Here is a 15,779-nt window from a genome sequence, read left to right on the forward strand (position 1 = left end):
TCAGATTTTTGCTTTACTTGTTCAGAGGGCTTTTTGCTGGCTACCTTATATAAAATAGAAGCCTCTCCCCAACCATTATCACTTCTTATCCCCTCACCTGGCTTTACTCTTCTTATCATCTCTGATACACTATACACTTACCTGTTTATTCTGTTTCTAACTGCTACAATGGGTAATCCATAAAATCAGGAGTTCATTGATTTGTTTACTGCTGTGGTCCCTTTACTAAAGTCACTGGCAAGTAGTAGGTGCTCAAAAAATATTTGTGAAATGAATGAATGAACAAACTTAATGCTGTCACTTTTAACCACTTTCCTGTCTCTCTTCTGAATTTCCTTGTATTTTTTCCAAAAGGAACCTTCCCGCTGCCCTCACCTCTGTTGGAGAGGAAGTGTAGGTGACCTCTGATTCATTGATCTGTCACTATCATTTCGCCTTCCCTCACTGAATTCCATGGTTATTTGTTAACACCTACCTCCCACCTCTCTATCTTGAACTTCTAAAGCACAAGAACCAAATCTTTTCTTTAAATCTCAGGCAAAGAAAAATACATAGAGTACAAAGCCTAATACATAGAAAACAAAAACAGGTGAGTGAGTGAATGCATGAATAAATGCTATAAAAGAATAAATACACAAGTTAGTATAGCCCCTTGAAGGCTGATAACCTTTAAAGTAAAATTATGAAAAGTACTGTACCAGTTCATTGGATGGAAAGAGGCCTTTTCTTAGCCTGAGTGAACAGAAAAGCCTACTGAACATAACAGCCTATGTTAGACATGAGTGAGTGATTTCTCTGTTTTAAATTACAACAGCAGCAAAAGGTGCTTTTGCTTAAAAATGATGTTTTCTTAATTTATTTATTGAAGTATAGTTGATTTACAATTGTGTTAATTTCTGCTGTACAGCAAAGTGGCTCAGTTATACACATACATTCTTTTTTACATTCTTTTCTGTTATGGTTTATCCAAGGATATTGAATGTAGTTCCCTGTGCTATACAGTAGGACCTTGTTGTTTATCCATTCTATATGTAATAGTTTGCATCTACTAACCCCAAACTCCCAGTCCATCCCTCTCCTACCCCCTCCCCCTTGGCAACCACAAGTCTGCTGTCTATGAAAAATGACAAGTTTTAAATATATTCAACCAATATGATACCCCGGAAAGCCCATGTGAATTAATCCGGACACCTAATATTCATTCAGCTATGAAGCAGTTTGTGAGCATTATCTTAATAAATTATATCTTGATTGTGCAGCTTTCTTATTATTAGTTACCTTTGGTATTTGTTGCAGAATTGTGGAGCCCGTGTGTAAAGTCAGGTCAACACCCATCATGGCGTGACTCCTTTGTCATTTTGGTGGACTGACTCCCTGGTTGTCCCTCTTTTAGCCCTGTACCATGTGGTAATAAAGAGCATTCCTAGCAACACTTGTCCTACTTTCTTACAGAAGTCTTGAGCTGGAATGAAGTAGATCGAGCCTTCAAAGTGTTTACTTTTGAGAGCCTGAAACTCTCTGAGGTTGATGAAGAAGGGAAACTGAAACATTCTAGACTGATGTATGGGACAGATTCTGAGATGTTAAACATACCATGGGACAACCCTGCCAGATTTGCTAAACAGATAAGGCAAAAGTACATCATGAAAATGAATACCCAAGAGACCAGACAGCAAACAGGTACACTGCCTGGAAGGAACAAAAAGTATTCTCGCATTGTATGATTGTCCATTTGTCTAGCATTGTATCTTATGGATCCTCTTTACACTGCCTAGATAGTGGAATCAAAGACAGAATTTTATTTCTGGATCAGAATTGGTCAACATCTATGCAAGATGATGAGATCAACAAAGAACCTTCCAATCCTAGTCAGCCTGATACTAACAATATGAAGTATTCTGACCTGGATAATAGGAAATCCTTAGACTCTGATTACAGAGAACCATCAGAGCAGGAGAACAGCTTGAAGTCGCAGCTCCAACCTGAGCCTTTGAGTAAGTAAACTTGTGTCTCTGTGTGTGTACGTGTGACTATATGTGTGTGCGTGCATGTGTATAGACGCTACTAGAGAATGTATAAACCAAAAAAAAAAAAAAAGATTCAAGGTGCATTATTTAAATGCCTCCCTATTTCAGTTGAAAAACTGTTTAATATCTAAATTATTTGGTTAATTAAACTTTGTTACTTAGTGTTGTTAGTAAGTCCTCATTATCTAAAAAAAATTTTTTATTGAAGTCGAGTTGACTTACCATGTTTTTGATATATAGCAAAGTGATTCAGTTATATATATATATATATATATATTCTCTTTCAGATTCTTTTCCATTATAGGCTATTACAAGATATTGAATATAGTTCCCTGTGCTATACAGTTGGTCCTTGTTGTTTATCTATTTTATATATAATAGTGTGTATCTGTTGATCCCAAACACCTAATTTATTCCTCCCCTCCCCAAGTTTGTTTTCTATGTCTGTGAGCCTCTTTCTGTTTTGTAAATAAGTTCATTTGTATCACATATAAATGATATCGTATGATATTTGTCTTTCTCTGTCTGACTTACTTCATTTAATATGATCTAGGTTCATCCATGTTGTTGCAAATGACATTATTTTATTCTTTTTTATGGCTGAGTAATATTCCCGTGTGTGTGTGTGTACATACCATATCTTCTTTATCCTTTCATCTTTCAATAGACATTTAGGTTGCTTCCACATCTTGGCTATTGAAAATAGTGCTGCTATGAACATAGGAGTGCGGGTATCTCTTTGAATTAAAGCTGTGTCTGGATATGGTATATGCCCAGGAGTGGGATTGCTGTATCCTATCGTAGCTCTATTTTTCGTTTTTTAAGGAACCTCCATACTGTTCTCCATAGTGGTTGTACCAATTTCCATTCCCACCAACAGTGTAGGAGGGTTCCCTTTTCTCCACATCCTCTCCAGCATTTATTATTTGTAGAGTAAGTCCTCATTATTTCAACCCTTTTTTTTCCCAAAATATTATAAAACCTCTTAGTCCACTCTTACCTTCATAAATGTAGTACAGTGAACATAACTAAAACTTTCATCATTAGTATTTTACAAGGCTATTGTGATTATTTGCAAAAATTATTAAAAATTACCTGCAGTAACATAATGAACTGCCCAGTGCAGAGCTTGGTACAAAATCAGTGCTCAGTGAACATCAGTTCCCTTCCCTCCTCCTCATGGCTTAGGCAGTTACTCTCATTCTAGAATAAAGCATAATAAATATTGTTATATTAGGAGGTATAGATGCATAGAAGAATATTAGGCTAAATTTTTATTGAGCTGTCTTACACACAACTGTCAGATTAATTACTTAAAATACACTTCTGTTATGTCCCTGCTTATAACCTTCAGTGGCTCCCTACTACCTGCAATATAGAACCCAACTTCTTGGCCTGCTTTATGTGCTTCTTCAGCAGTACCAGATTACTTTTCCCAAACCCTTTCTACTTTTTCCCTTTTGCTCACTTATCCTATGCTCTAGCCAAACAGAATTAGGCCCTATTTCCTCTAGGCAGCCTGCTCTTTTCAATCTCTGTGACTTTTCCCCACAATACCCTCCAACTAGAGTTCTCTTTTTGATTATTATTAGGTTTGAATGGCACCTCCATGAAGCTTTGTTACATGTGTTCACCAGGAAATGCGTCCCTTACCATTCCATATGGTCATAATTAATCTATGCTTCCTTTATGGCATCAGTTATCATTTCCTACTACTTACTACCATTATTCATATGCCTATATTAAGGCCTCCTTAATACTATAGCTTTTTAGAGGTCATAAGTATGTTTATCTTAAAAATATTAATCATATACTACATCAGAAAACAAGTCCTAAAACAAATTTTCACAGATCAAAACTACAGAGTATGCTCTCAAACCACAAAGAAATTATGGAAAATATAGATGCAATAGGTAGAACAAATAAAATGAAAAAGTTTAGTTATTTGAAAAGATTTTTTTAAATTGAGAATTTTTTTTACAAAAGGCTGATCACAAAAAGAAGCATGAATAACCATATTAGAAATAAAGCTGTATCAGGAATAAAAATATTAGGAATAAAGAAATGGACTTCCTTTTAATCCTATAAAAATTTAAAAGACAGTGAAAGGATATAATCAACTTTATTCCACTAAGTCTAAAAATGAAATGAGCAAATTACTAGAAGAGTATAACTTACTAACATTCACTCAAGAAGAAATAGAGAACCTGAATAGTCTTGTAACTATTTAAATAAATTAAATCAATAATTTAAAATCTTCCCAAATAATGTCATTGGCTAGTGATATTCAAAGCTCAAAAAAAGAAATAGTTCTAATCTTAACAAAAATTAATTCCAGGAACTATAGAAGGGGTATTCTCTCCCACTCATTTTATGAAACTAACATCAGCCTTATAATAAAACTGTCAAAGATAGTACAATAAAAGAAAATTATAGATCAAAGTTATTCATGAACATATAGGCCAAAATCCTGAATAAAACATAAGCAAACTGATCTAGCAATATACAAAATGATAATAATCAAGTACAAGTTTTTATAACAAGATTGAAGGAAAAAACATACATTGTAAAATCAACATCATTTATCAATTAACACAGTAAGAAAAATATCTCAATAGATGCAGAAAAAGCACTTAAAATTCTACAGCGATTTATGAAGTCAATTTAACAAACTAGCAATAGAAAGAAAATTTCTCTACTTTATAAAGGTTATTTTTAAAATTACTATAATAAACATTATATATCAAGATGAAAAGTTGAAAGATTTCCCTGGATCAGGAGACTATCCACTATAAACACTCATATTTAGGATTACACTGGAGATGCTAGCCAACTCGGTAAGGCAAGAAAAAGATAATATTGTAAAGGTTGAAAAGGAATAAACAAAACTGTTATTATTTGTAAATAGTGTGTATGTAGAAAACCCAAAATAATCCACAAAAGAGAGTCAGGAATAATATGAAAGTTTAATAAAGAAGTGTGATTGTGAAAGAACGTGCATAAGATATCTGGAGTGCTGGGACTTTTCTTTATCATTATTCATTATACCAAGCATTTATGTTGTTTGTACTTTTCTGTATTATATTTCATAATTTTAAAAAGCATTAAAAAATGGTCAGTGCCACAAAAGAATAGGTGTTAAGTCAGTATTGACTAAATGGTCATCTTACCATTTCATTTACTTAAATGAGGGTAGAAGAGGAAGTCATCAATGGAGTGGAATTAGGGAAAATCTCCTTGCCTGTTAGCAGAGCAGATAAGTGAGGATGAGGGGGACAAAGGAGGGAGGGAGGTAACATTTATTTAATATTGCCTGCTATATTCCAAGCACTGTGCTATTTTACATATATTAACTAATACTTTATATAAACATCAAGCCTATGAGGAAGTTACTATTAGCCTAATTCTGAAGACAAGGAAACAAAGACTCAGAGTGGTTAAGTAACTTTTTCAACCACATACAAGCAGGAAGTCAGGATTCCAAAGAGGGCTATCTAACTCCAAATCAATGCTTCCTCCACTGTGGCTGTCTTGTGGCTTCCTCAGTTCCAGAAATTCCTTGCGATGCATCTGATAGTTTAGCCATATTCATAGTCTCTTCTTCATGGCAACACTTAACCTGATTTTGTTGCCTTCGGGTCTTCCTAGGGCTGGTTCCTTACCATTAGGGCTGGTTCCTTACCATTAGGGCTGGTTCCCTATTTCTCTGTTCTAAATACCCTTACCTATTAGCCTAGCTCACAAAAAGTTAAGCCAAATAAGTTAGCCTGAGATGTTATGGTATTAGTGAATCCTATGGGAATGTACATGTATAGCAAAGAGGTCATTTTTTCTTTTAAATACTTTATTTATTTATTTGGCTGCACCTGGTCTTAGTTGTGGCATGCAGGATCTTCCTTGCGGCATCCATGATCTTCCTTGCAGCATGCAGGATCTTTAGTTGGGGCATGCGAACTCGTAGTTGCAGCATGTGGGATCTAGTTTCCTGACCAGGGATGGAACCTGGGCCCCCTGCACTGGGAGTGCACAGTCTTAGCCACCAGACCACCAAGGAAGTTCCAAAGAAGTCATTTTGAGTTAATGTAGAGCCAGAATAAGCCAGGAGAGATATAAGGCCTGAGGGGTTTTATTTTGTTTTATTTTGCTTTTTTAATTTTTTAAATTTTTAAATTTTTTTTTTTTAGAGCAGTTGGTATATAGTTTTTTCTCAGGCAACTTTTGCCACCTGGTGGTCAAACCACATAAGTTGGTGTTCTGGATCCTGGTGCAAAGTAAATGTTTATAGCAACTCCCTAAATCATCAAGGCTGAACATGCTGTGATGGACAATGTATCCTAGAGGCTGAGCAATCGTGAGAGCTGAACCCTGTAAGGGTTGGCCTGTAAGGGATTCTACAGGGTGTAGGCTGGTCTACATCAAGAAACTGTTACATTTGGGTGGGGGAGGGCAGCTGAGCCTTGGTTCCTCACTGCGGCTGTTATACGTAAGGGAATTTTTTGTTGTTGCTGCTAATCTTTTTTTGCTTTTTCCCCTAACCCTGAGTCACATTTCTAAAGCATCGACTTTAGATCTCTTTAAACAAAGCAGAAATTGTTCATGTATTTCCTGCACAACCATCTTAGCATCATATATATATAAAAGCCTGTTCCTGGACATGAAGGGCTGAGTATTTGTGCTTTTCTCAACCAAACATCCATCTGAGACTGTTTTTGCACTTGACAGGGCCTATTGGATATTTATGAAAAACCTGAGAGTTGATAACTGTGAGGCTATAGGTTTAGATGTGCCCTTTATGCTTGTTGGGTGTTTTTTTAATAAAGTAACTGCTTTGCAGAGGGGTCTTGTTATCTCTAAAGTAAAACAGATTAGGAAAGTTGTTTTTCAAAGGAATGAGAATGCATCCATTTCCAGATGTGTCAAAAACTACTGAATCACACTGTCAAGGGATTATGCGGTTGAAGGGAGAAACCAGGAAGAAAGAAAAAATGACTCTTGCTTTACTATTAAATAGAGAGTTCAGATTAGTCTTAGAATGTTCTTTCCTTTGACAAAATAACTGGTGCACAAATTTTTAGAACATATTTTTTAAACTGGAGACTTTTTTCTGCTGGATCCTTACACACAAGAGGGAATATCAGATCTCCCGGAAATCTGGCAGCCCACAGCATAGAATAATTTTTATTCCACAGATTTCATATCAATTGCTTCAAGGACACATGGGACATCATGGTCTATTTAGAGTTATAGTTGGCCTGAGTTTTCTCTTGAGTGGCTGTATTTATATAAATACTGAATTGTCTTTATAGTTTTCTTCTAAATCAAAATGGAACATTCATGCTGTCACCCTCACCAGCCCAAGGCGAGATGGAACTAGTAGCAAAAATATAAGTAGCTATGCTCCTAAAAGCAAGGAAAACATTGGCCTATCCTGCTTAGACGTAATTAACTACTCCCTCTAGAAACCCAAATATGGTTCTCTTTGCCACAGAATGAAAACTTAAATCTTATGCTTACCCCCAAATAAGCTTTTGTTGTAGGATTTCTTCTGCATTTCTGCTCTCTCTATATGGCTCTGTATTTATTTCCAGTTTCAGTATATGGTATAGATTTCTCTCATTCAATCAAAAAATATATATATTTACTGAGTTCCTAGCATGTGTTGGTTACTCAGAATACAGTTAGGGAAAATAAGATAAAGTTCTTATTCTTCAGGAATTCACATTTGATATGGAGAGACAGACATAAACAAATATTATTAGGCACTGATAAATACCATGATCAAAAATAAAGCAGGATAAGAAGCAGAAGGCTTTTGAGGAGGTGACATTTGAGCAGCAATATGAATGAAGTAAGGGTTTGAAACAGATGACTATCTAAGGCAAAGCATGCCAGACAGAGAAAAGCAAGTTCAAAAACTTCAAGACACAACAAGCAAGCCAGTGAGTCTGGTGTGGAATGAGCAAGGGAGAGTGGAAGGAGATGTGATTGGCGAGTTAAGCTGGAGCCATTTCATATATGACTTTGTAGGGATTAATTTGCTATTATTCTAAGGGTGATAAAAAGTCCGGCTGGCTGTTATTCAGCAGCATGACAGGTATGTTACAAGATTCATACCCTTACTCTATTACTTTGGTCAGATTTGGAAAATGCTATGTACTTTATCCATTTCTTTGTTAGAGATTCACAGTCACGGGAGCATATTACAAACTCTGAGACATTCACAGTAAAGATGTCTATCCACCTGAAACATATATCATGGAACTCTTCTGTGTAACATTTGTTAACTTTAGTAATTACTGAAGCATGGTGATTCAGAAATCAACAGCATGATTCTGTTTCCTCTCTGTCCATTTATATGGCTGTTTGCTCGGTACTCAAGAAGGATATCACAATCCCAATTATCATATAAGTCTACTGTTTGGTCACAGGGAGAACTAATGTGCATGACTCACATTGGTCCATGGTATGGGGCAGTGGAGTCCAGCTCCCGATTCATTTTATTCATTTAACTAACTTTTTAAAACTCTATAAGTCTGCGGATGCCCATTAAATGGGTTTAAAATTAATAAACAATTAATGAATGGAAAAAATCTACAAGATGGTATATAGTATTATTTTTTCTGGTAGGAGTTGCCTTTATCTGGTAGTTATCCTTTCCATACATCCCCTGCCCCTGTCCTAGTTTGTCACCCATAAGATATGACCAAGAAGTTTGAAAAGCAGTTGTGATAGCTGCCAGCATGACAAGACACAACAGTGTGTAGTGAGCAGTTGACATAGTTTAATCAGTAAATATTTGCAGCTTGTAAGGTAAAGGTACATTGTTAGAAGTGAGCCATACAGTCTGAAGGCAGACTATCTAACATGATTTAGGAATGTATTGTATAGGAAGCTGGGTTCTTTTCAAAGGACTTAGCATAACTTTTCTAGGTAGACACTGATTTAGAATTATTGACACAGACACCTTTTTGGAGGCATGAAACATGCCTTTTAGGAATTACCTTTTCAGCACAGAAACCTAGATCATATGGCAACAAAAATGCACAGCGTTGACTAAAACGGGAACAAAGCCCAAACACAACTGGATGTTGGTGTCTTTGATTTACAGAGCGGACCATGAACAATGAGATCAAAGATAAAGCGGTCACAAATGCTGATCCTCTTGAAAAGGTAGGAAAGTATTATTATAAATGTGTAGATGCGAGTAAGATGATCTGAGAAAACCATGAACTAAAAAAAGGAGAGAGAGAAGCTTAGCAGGAGAATGCTGATGCTAGAGGAGAAGGGATTATTCAGACATCCCCTGACCAGCTCCAACTGGAGAGAAAGGAGTTAATTTCACCAGCCGCTCAAGCAAAACTTCCAGGCTCCATGCTCCTCTCTAGACAGTGTGGCTTGGCAACGTCACGAACACCTGCTGACCATACAGCCATGTAGAACTAATGCTGTCTTGAAGTGAGTTCAGAAAACCTGCCTATAATTGCTAACAGGACTCAGAAGAGTATAACCTAACAATAAAAATATTTAGATTATGTTGCCCATGAAAAAAAAGTCAAAGGCATACTCTTTCTGGCAGCAGTTCTCTTAAAGTGTTGCCATATGGATTTATACATATGCAGATTTCCCCAATTAGATGGAGTGCATGCTGGTTAGTTGATGGAGTCCAAGAGGGCTCCATTTGGACTTAAACAAATTAAGGCTGAAATTGGATTCCTATGATTTTTTTTAGAAACCCAAGAAGATGACTGTGGAAGCAGAGTTACAGGACATAAAGAAAATGCAGCAACGCAATCTAATGGACTGGAGTTTTACTGAACGTTTTAAGCCAGAAGTTCTGCTTCAGGTATTAATGGTCTGTGAGTCTCTGGAAGACGGTCAGATGGGTCTGGAGAGGCATGGTGTGATTTAGAACAGTTCACTTCTAGGTCACTCTCAGATCTAGTTCAGATCGATACTCCCATTTACTTCACCTATAAAGTGAGTTTAATCCCAGATTGAGCTTTGCATGCCCAAAATAGTTTAAAATATACTTTCTAAAAGGATGTTTTTTATAAAGTCTTTTAAGGAAAAAAAGATATATATGCATGACTGTTGCACATGTTTTTTTTAAAAAAACATAGTAATAAAAGTAAGACATTGGGAAGCAACCTTATTTTCCCCCATATTGCCTTTCAGTTCTCTTCAGTTTTCACAACATTTCCAAGTATTTTCTGATACAATTAACAGGTCAATGGAAGTTGTGATAGCTAACATTTACTGAGCACTTACCATATGCTGGTCAATGATTAATATGTATTATTAGCTTATTTAATCTCTTCAATAATCCTGTGAAGTAGAAACTATTTAAATAGTAGGAAACTGTACCAACAGTACAGTACCAACAGTAACTTTTGTCCAAGGTCACATGGCTGATGAGTGAGAGAAGCAAGATACGAGCCCAAGAAATCCAGCCCCAGAACTTGTGCCCTTAACCACTATGCAAAATAATGAGTAACGAACGCTAAAATGAACTTTTTGTTGCTTTTACGTTTTATGCAAAAACCTGTACTCTTTTGTTTTATCTTTTTAATTTCAATTTTACTTTTATCAAAGTTTTACATCCACATTTTTTTAACATCTTTATTGGAGTATAATTGCTTTACAATGGTGTGTTACTTTCTGCTTTATAACAAAGTGAATCAGCTATACATATACATATATCCCCATATCTCCTCCCTCTTGAGCCTCCCTCCCACCCTCCCTATCCCACCCCTCTATGTGGTCACAAAGCACCGAGCTGATCTCCCTGTGCTATGTGGCTGCTTCCCACTAGCTATCTGTTTTACATTTGGTAGTGTATATATGTCCATGCCACTCTCTCACGTTGTCCCAGCTTACCCTTCCCCCTCCCCATGTCCTCAAATCCATTCTCTACGTCTGTCTTTATTCCTGTCCTGCCCCTAGGTTCTTCAGAACCTTTTTTTTTTTTTTTTAGATTCCATATATATGTGTTAGCATACGGTATTTGTTTTTCTCTTTCTGACTTACTTCACTCTGTATGACAGACTCTAGGCCCATCCACTTCACTACAAATAACTCAATTTCATTTCTTTTTATGGCTGAGTAATATTCCATTGTATATCTATGCTACATCTCCTTTATCCATTCATCTGTTGATGGACATTTAGGTTGCTTCCATGTCCTGGCTATTGTAAATAGTGCTGCAGTGAACATTGTGGTACATGACTCTTCAAATTATGGTTTTCTCAGGGTATATGCCCAGTAGCGGGGTTGCTGGATTGTATGGTAGTTCTATTTTTAGTTTTTTAAGGAACCTCCATACTGTTCTCCATAATCATCCACATATTTTTAAAGCCAAAAATTGTATAAAGAGTCTTACGAAAAATAACAGCTCCCACCCACTCCCATGCCAAAATTCCCAGAGGTAAAAATCTTCCAGGTATTTACCTGTTTCTTTTGTTACTTAATTGTCTCTAAGTAACAAGTATATTTAGTCTTAGTTTTAGTTTGGGGCATCATCATCAATTAACTCCTTCTTGAGAAGACAGCTTGCCCACCCCCCATATAACACACACTCAGACACATACACACACACACAAACACACACACGTGCACATACATTCATTTATACACTCCTACACTCACAGCAGCATTTCTCCTTGCCATTCTCCAACACGGTTAACTGTATCATAATTTTTGGTTAGATTTCAAGATTTACCTTATTTCAATTATATAAAAACTATTCACAACTGAACTGTATAGTATTCTATGATTACATTTCCTTTTCATTTGTTTAGTTTGTTATTCATTTATCATTACTACCCCCCAAATTCTCTACCAAAGAGTAAATCTCCTTTCAGTCCATTCAAACCTAACAGGTATTCTATCAGTTTTGTTGTCTAAGCAATGCCTTTCCTGTGTGCTCTCAACCTCTGCTTGCCCTCTACTTGTCTTCTGGGTTCACAGGGTCACACATGAATAGGAATTTTGCCCAAGGAGGGACCAGGAACTGAGTCTCACCCATAACTGATTTTGAAGATATTTAGGTAAAATTTGGGCCTTAGAGTTGATGCTGGAAACGGTTAAAACTTTGAGGGATATTGGGATTGGGTGAATATATTTTACATATCGGGAGGATATGAATTTGAGAGGCCACAGTGTGGATTGTTATGTGTTGAGCAGTGTCCCCGAAAAGAATTTTTAGAATCCTTACACCAGGACCTAAAAGTGTTACCTTATTTGGAATTAAGGTGTCTAAAAGATGTAATCAAGTTAGGATGAGGGCATTATGGTGAGCTCTAATCAAATATGACTGATGTCCTTGTAAGAAGAAGAAAATACCAAGTAAAGACAAAGACACACAGGGAGAATATTTTGTGACCAGAGAGGCAGAGATTAGAATGATGCAGATGCAAGCCAACATACACCAAGGATTGATGGCCACTGCCAGAAGCTACAAAGCAGCAAAGAAAATTCTACCAATTTTCAGAGAAAGCCTGCCGCACAGCTGTGGTCCTGCGATCTCCCTTCACTATCATGGCCACATCCTTTGCCTCTGTTTCCAGTTAGATACTCTGTCCTCTGAATCCCATGTTGTCCTCTCTCTTGGGTTACTCTTTTTGTAGGGGACCGTCTCTTCAAGTTGCTTCCATAAATTTTTGAGGCATTGGATGTTTGAAAGTATCTTAATTCTATCCTTACATTTGACTGCCAGTTTGGCTTTACATAAAATGCTAAGTTAAAGGGTACTTTCCTGGGCTTCCCTGGTGGCGCAGTGGTTGAGAGTCCGCCTGCCGATGCAGGGGACACGGGTTCGCGCCCCGGTCCGAGAAGATCCCACATGCCTTGGAGAGGCTAGGCCCGAGAACCATGGCCGCTGAGCCTGCGCATCCAGAGCCTGTGCTCCGCAACGGGAGAGGCCACAACAGTAAGAGGCCCGCATACTGCAAAAAAAAAAAAAAAAAAGTATTTCCCTTTGACATTTTGAAGGCATTCTTCAATAGTCTTTTAGCTTTCCAGATTGTCCTTGAGAAAAAAGAATGAAATTCTGATTCCTGATCACTTTAGTCTGTTTTTTTTTTTTCTTCTCTCTGTAAGGTTTTTAAGATTTTCTCTTTGTTCCAGCGCTCTAGATTTCCTGTTGATGTGCCTTGGTATGTGGTTCTATTCCTCATATTGTACTGGGGAGCCCAGTATAATCCAGAGACTCCTGTCTTTATATTCTGGGAAATGTTATACAATCATCACTCTAAATCATCTCCCCTCTGTTTTCTTTAGTCTTTCTTCCTGAAACTCCTATTATTCTGGTGTTGGACTTCCTGGACTGAACTTCCAGTTTCTTTACCTTTTCCCTCCTAGTTTACAACACCTTTTCTTCTTATTCTGGAAATATGGCTCTGCTTTCATTCAATTTTTCTATTGGGTCTTCTGTGTCTGTTGTTATAATGTTAATTTCTTTAAGTTCTATTTATAATTAAAAATTACCTTTATAGAGCACACTGTTCACATTCCCTGGTATCATATCTTCTCTTATCTCTATGAGGATATTAAAGTCCTTTGAATTCATAGTGTCTTCTCCCTGCATTGTCTCTTTTCCTCAAATTTTTTTTTAACTTTTTGTTTTTTGGGGGAGAGGAGGGGAGATCTTCATTTTTCATATTGCAGAATAATATCTAGTGGTATTTGCCTCTTTGTTCATATTAATGAGACATGCTACCTGAGGTCAAGGTAGAGGGAAGTTGTCAACAACTGGACTTCGTTGTTGGGTAATTTGGCTGGGGGGTTTTCTTGGGAGACCCATCAGTGTTAAAGTATTAGTTCTGTACTCTTGGGCCATTTAGAGTCTCCAGGAAAAAAAGAAAAATCTAATCTCCTGTCTTCAAGATATAACTTACCAGTCAGGGTTTTAGGAGCTGAGTGATAGAGGGAAAGAGTTTAAGGTGTCTTCCCACTCAGCCTCCAGATCTGCGTTGTCCAATGTGGTAATCACTAGTCACATGTAGCTTCTGAGTACTTGAAATGTTGCGAGTTAAAGTGAGATGGGCTGTAAGTAGGTTATACACTACATAAGTATACCTATATAAATGCTGTGCACACCAGATTTTCAAGGATTTAGTTGAAAAAGAAGGTGATGCATTTCATTAGCAATTTTTACATGGATTACATATTGAAATGATAATATATTTTTGACATATTAGGTTAAATAAAATATACAGTTATAATTTTAGCTCTTTAAAAATATGGCTACTATAAAATATGGCTACTATAAAATTTTATATTACACACATGGCTCACATTTGTGGCTTACCTTATATTTCTCTTGGACCATGCCAATTTAGACTTTTACAGAATTCTCTTTTTTCTGTGGTATAGGTCTCCTTCAGTGGTGCCTAGGGTCCCTCTTCTTAGAATCCACAGGGTCACCTTCTGTTGGTAATAATCCTCCCTTCTGCTGAGGTGGGAGATGGACAGTCCCCCAGCTGCTCAGGACTGTTGAGGCTTCTTAAAAGACTTCCTATTTTCAATGCCACCTTCACTCCACTTTCAGAGGTACCTCACTCTGCCATTTCTTGAGCCTTTCTGTATTTCTGCACACAGATAAAGTTCCGTCTGGTCTCTCTTAAAACTACTCTTAGGATTTGACTTTCCATGTTCTGCTAAATCTGTTACCACTTATCCTTCTGCTTTCTACCTTCTAAAATGCTGTTGCTTTTGTCTCCTCTTCTGCGGCCTTCAACTTTGTGATATTAAAACTCAAAATTTTTACAGTTCCTTTACTGAGGGGTTAGGGAGTACATGTGTTTAATCTTCCATTTTTAACTGGAAGTTCACTTCAGACTATTTCGATTTAGCTCTGTCCTTCCCACTCCATGAAGCTTCACTTTTCAAGGTCACACATAATTGTCCTGCCAAACCTAAATGAACACTTATCTCTGTTCATCTTCCTTGACCTTTTCATCAACAAAGCTGATCAATTCCCTGTGATACACTCTTCGTTCTTGGTTTCCAAGACACCATACTGGATTCCTCCTCAGTGCTCCATTTGGAATTTTGTCTAATACTTCTCCTCCACCTAATATCTAAATATTGAAGTGCCTCAAGTCTCAGTCCTGAATTGTCTTCTTTCCTCTGTAAGCATTCTTTTAATGATTTCATCTATTATATATGTCTAACCCTAATGACTCATAGAATTTTATCTTCCAAACTATCTCTATCTTGAGCTCCACATTACTGTCCCTACCTCTAAATTCCACTTGAATTTCTGATAGGCCTCTTAAATATTTAGTGTCCCACATGAAGCAGATAATTTTCCCATCTAAGCATGTTTCTCCCCTCATCCATCTCAGAAAATGTCACCATCAAGCCAAAAGGCTAAGAGTCATTCCTTACTTCAGCTTTTCCTTTGTCCTGCATGTCTGATCCATCAAGTTTTGAGGGTATAACCTCAAAATATATCTTCAAGCTCTTCACCATCTGCACTGCTCCTACTTTAATTCAAGTACCATCCTCTCCATCTATTGTAATATCCTCCTAATCATCAGCCTGCTCCACTCTTGGTCCATGCCAATCCCTTCTGTCCGTATCAGATGTTCCATCAATTTCATCTTCTTAGACACACATCTCTGAACTCCAGAATTCTCTAGAAAAATCTTAATCAGATTTTGGAGAAAAATCTTACCTATCTTGTTCATTTTGTTTTTCTAGAACCTACATGGTGCCTGGCACATGGTAGGTCTTCATTTTTAATGAGAA

The 15,779-nt window shown here is 37.0% G+C and overlaps 1 protein-coding gene across 1 annotated transcript in view; it reads left to right on the top strand.

The window, feature by feature from the left end:
* SPAG17 (sperm associated antigen 17) overlaps window positions 1-15,779 on the top strand; it is a 220,331-nt gene that overhangs the window by 86,485 nt on the left and 118,067 nt on the right. The window contains exons 14-17 of the mRNA XM_022583945.3: window positions 1,453-1,680; window positions 1,776-1,994; window positions 9,136-9,197; window positions 9,757-9,870. Coding sequence (XP_022439653.3) covers window positions 1,453-1,680; window positions 1,776-1,994; window positions 9,136-9,197; window positions 9,757-9,870 — 623 coding nt within the window. The remainder of the gene's footprint in view (window positions 1-1,452; window positions 1,681-1,775; window positions 1,995-9,135; window positions 9,198-9,756; window positions 9,871-15,779) is intronic.

This window comes from Delphinapterus leucas, chromosome 1, assembly GCF_059928025.1.
Source record: "Delphinapterus leucas isolate spDelLeu-1000000601 "Yukka" chromosome 1, BTC_Dleu_Yukka2, whole genome shotgun sequence".
In the NCBI taxonomy this organism is placed as follows: Eukaryota; Metazoa; Chordata; class Mammalia; order Artiodactyla; family Monodontidae; genus Delphinapterus; species Delphinapterus leucas.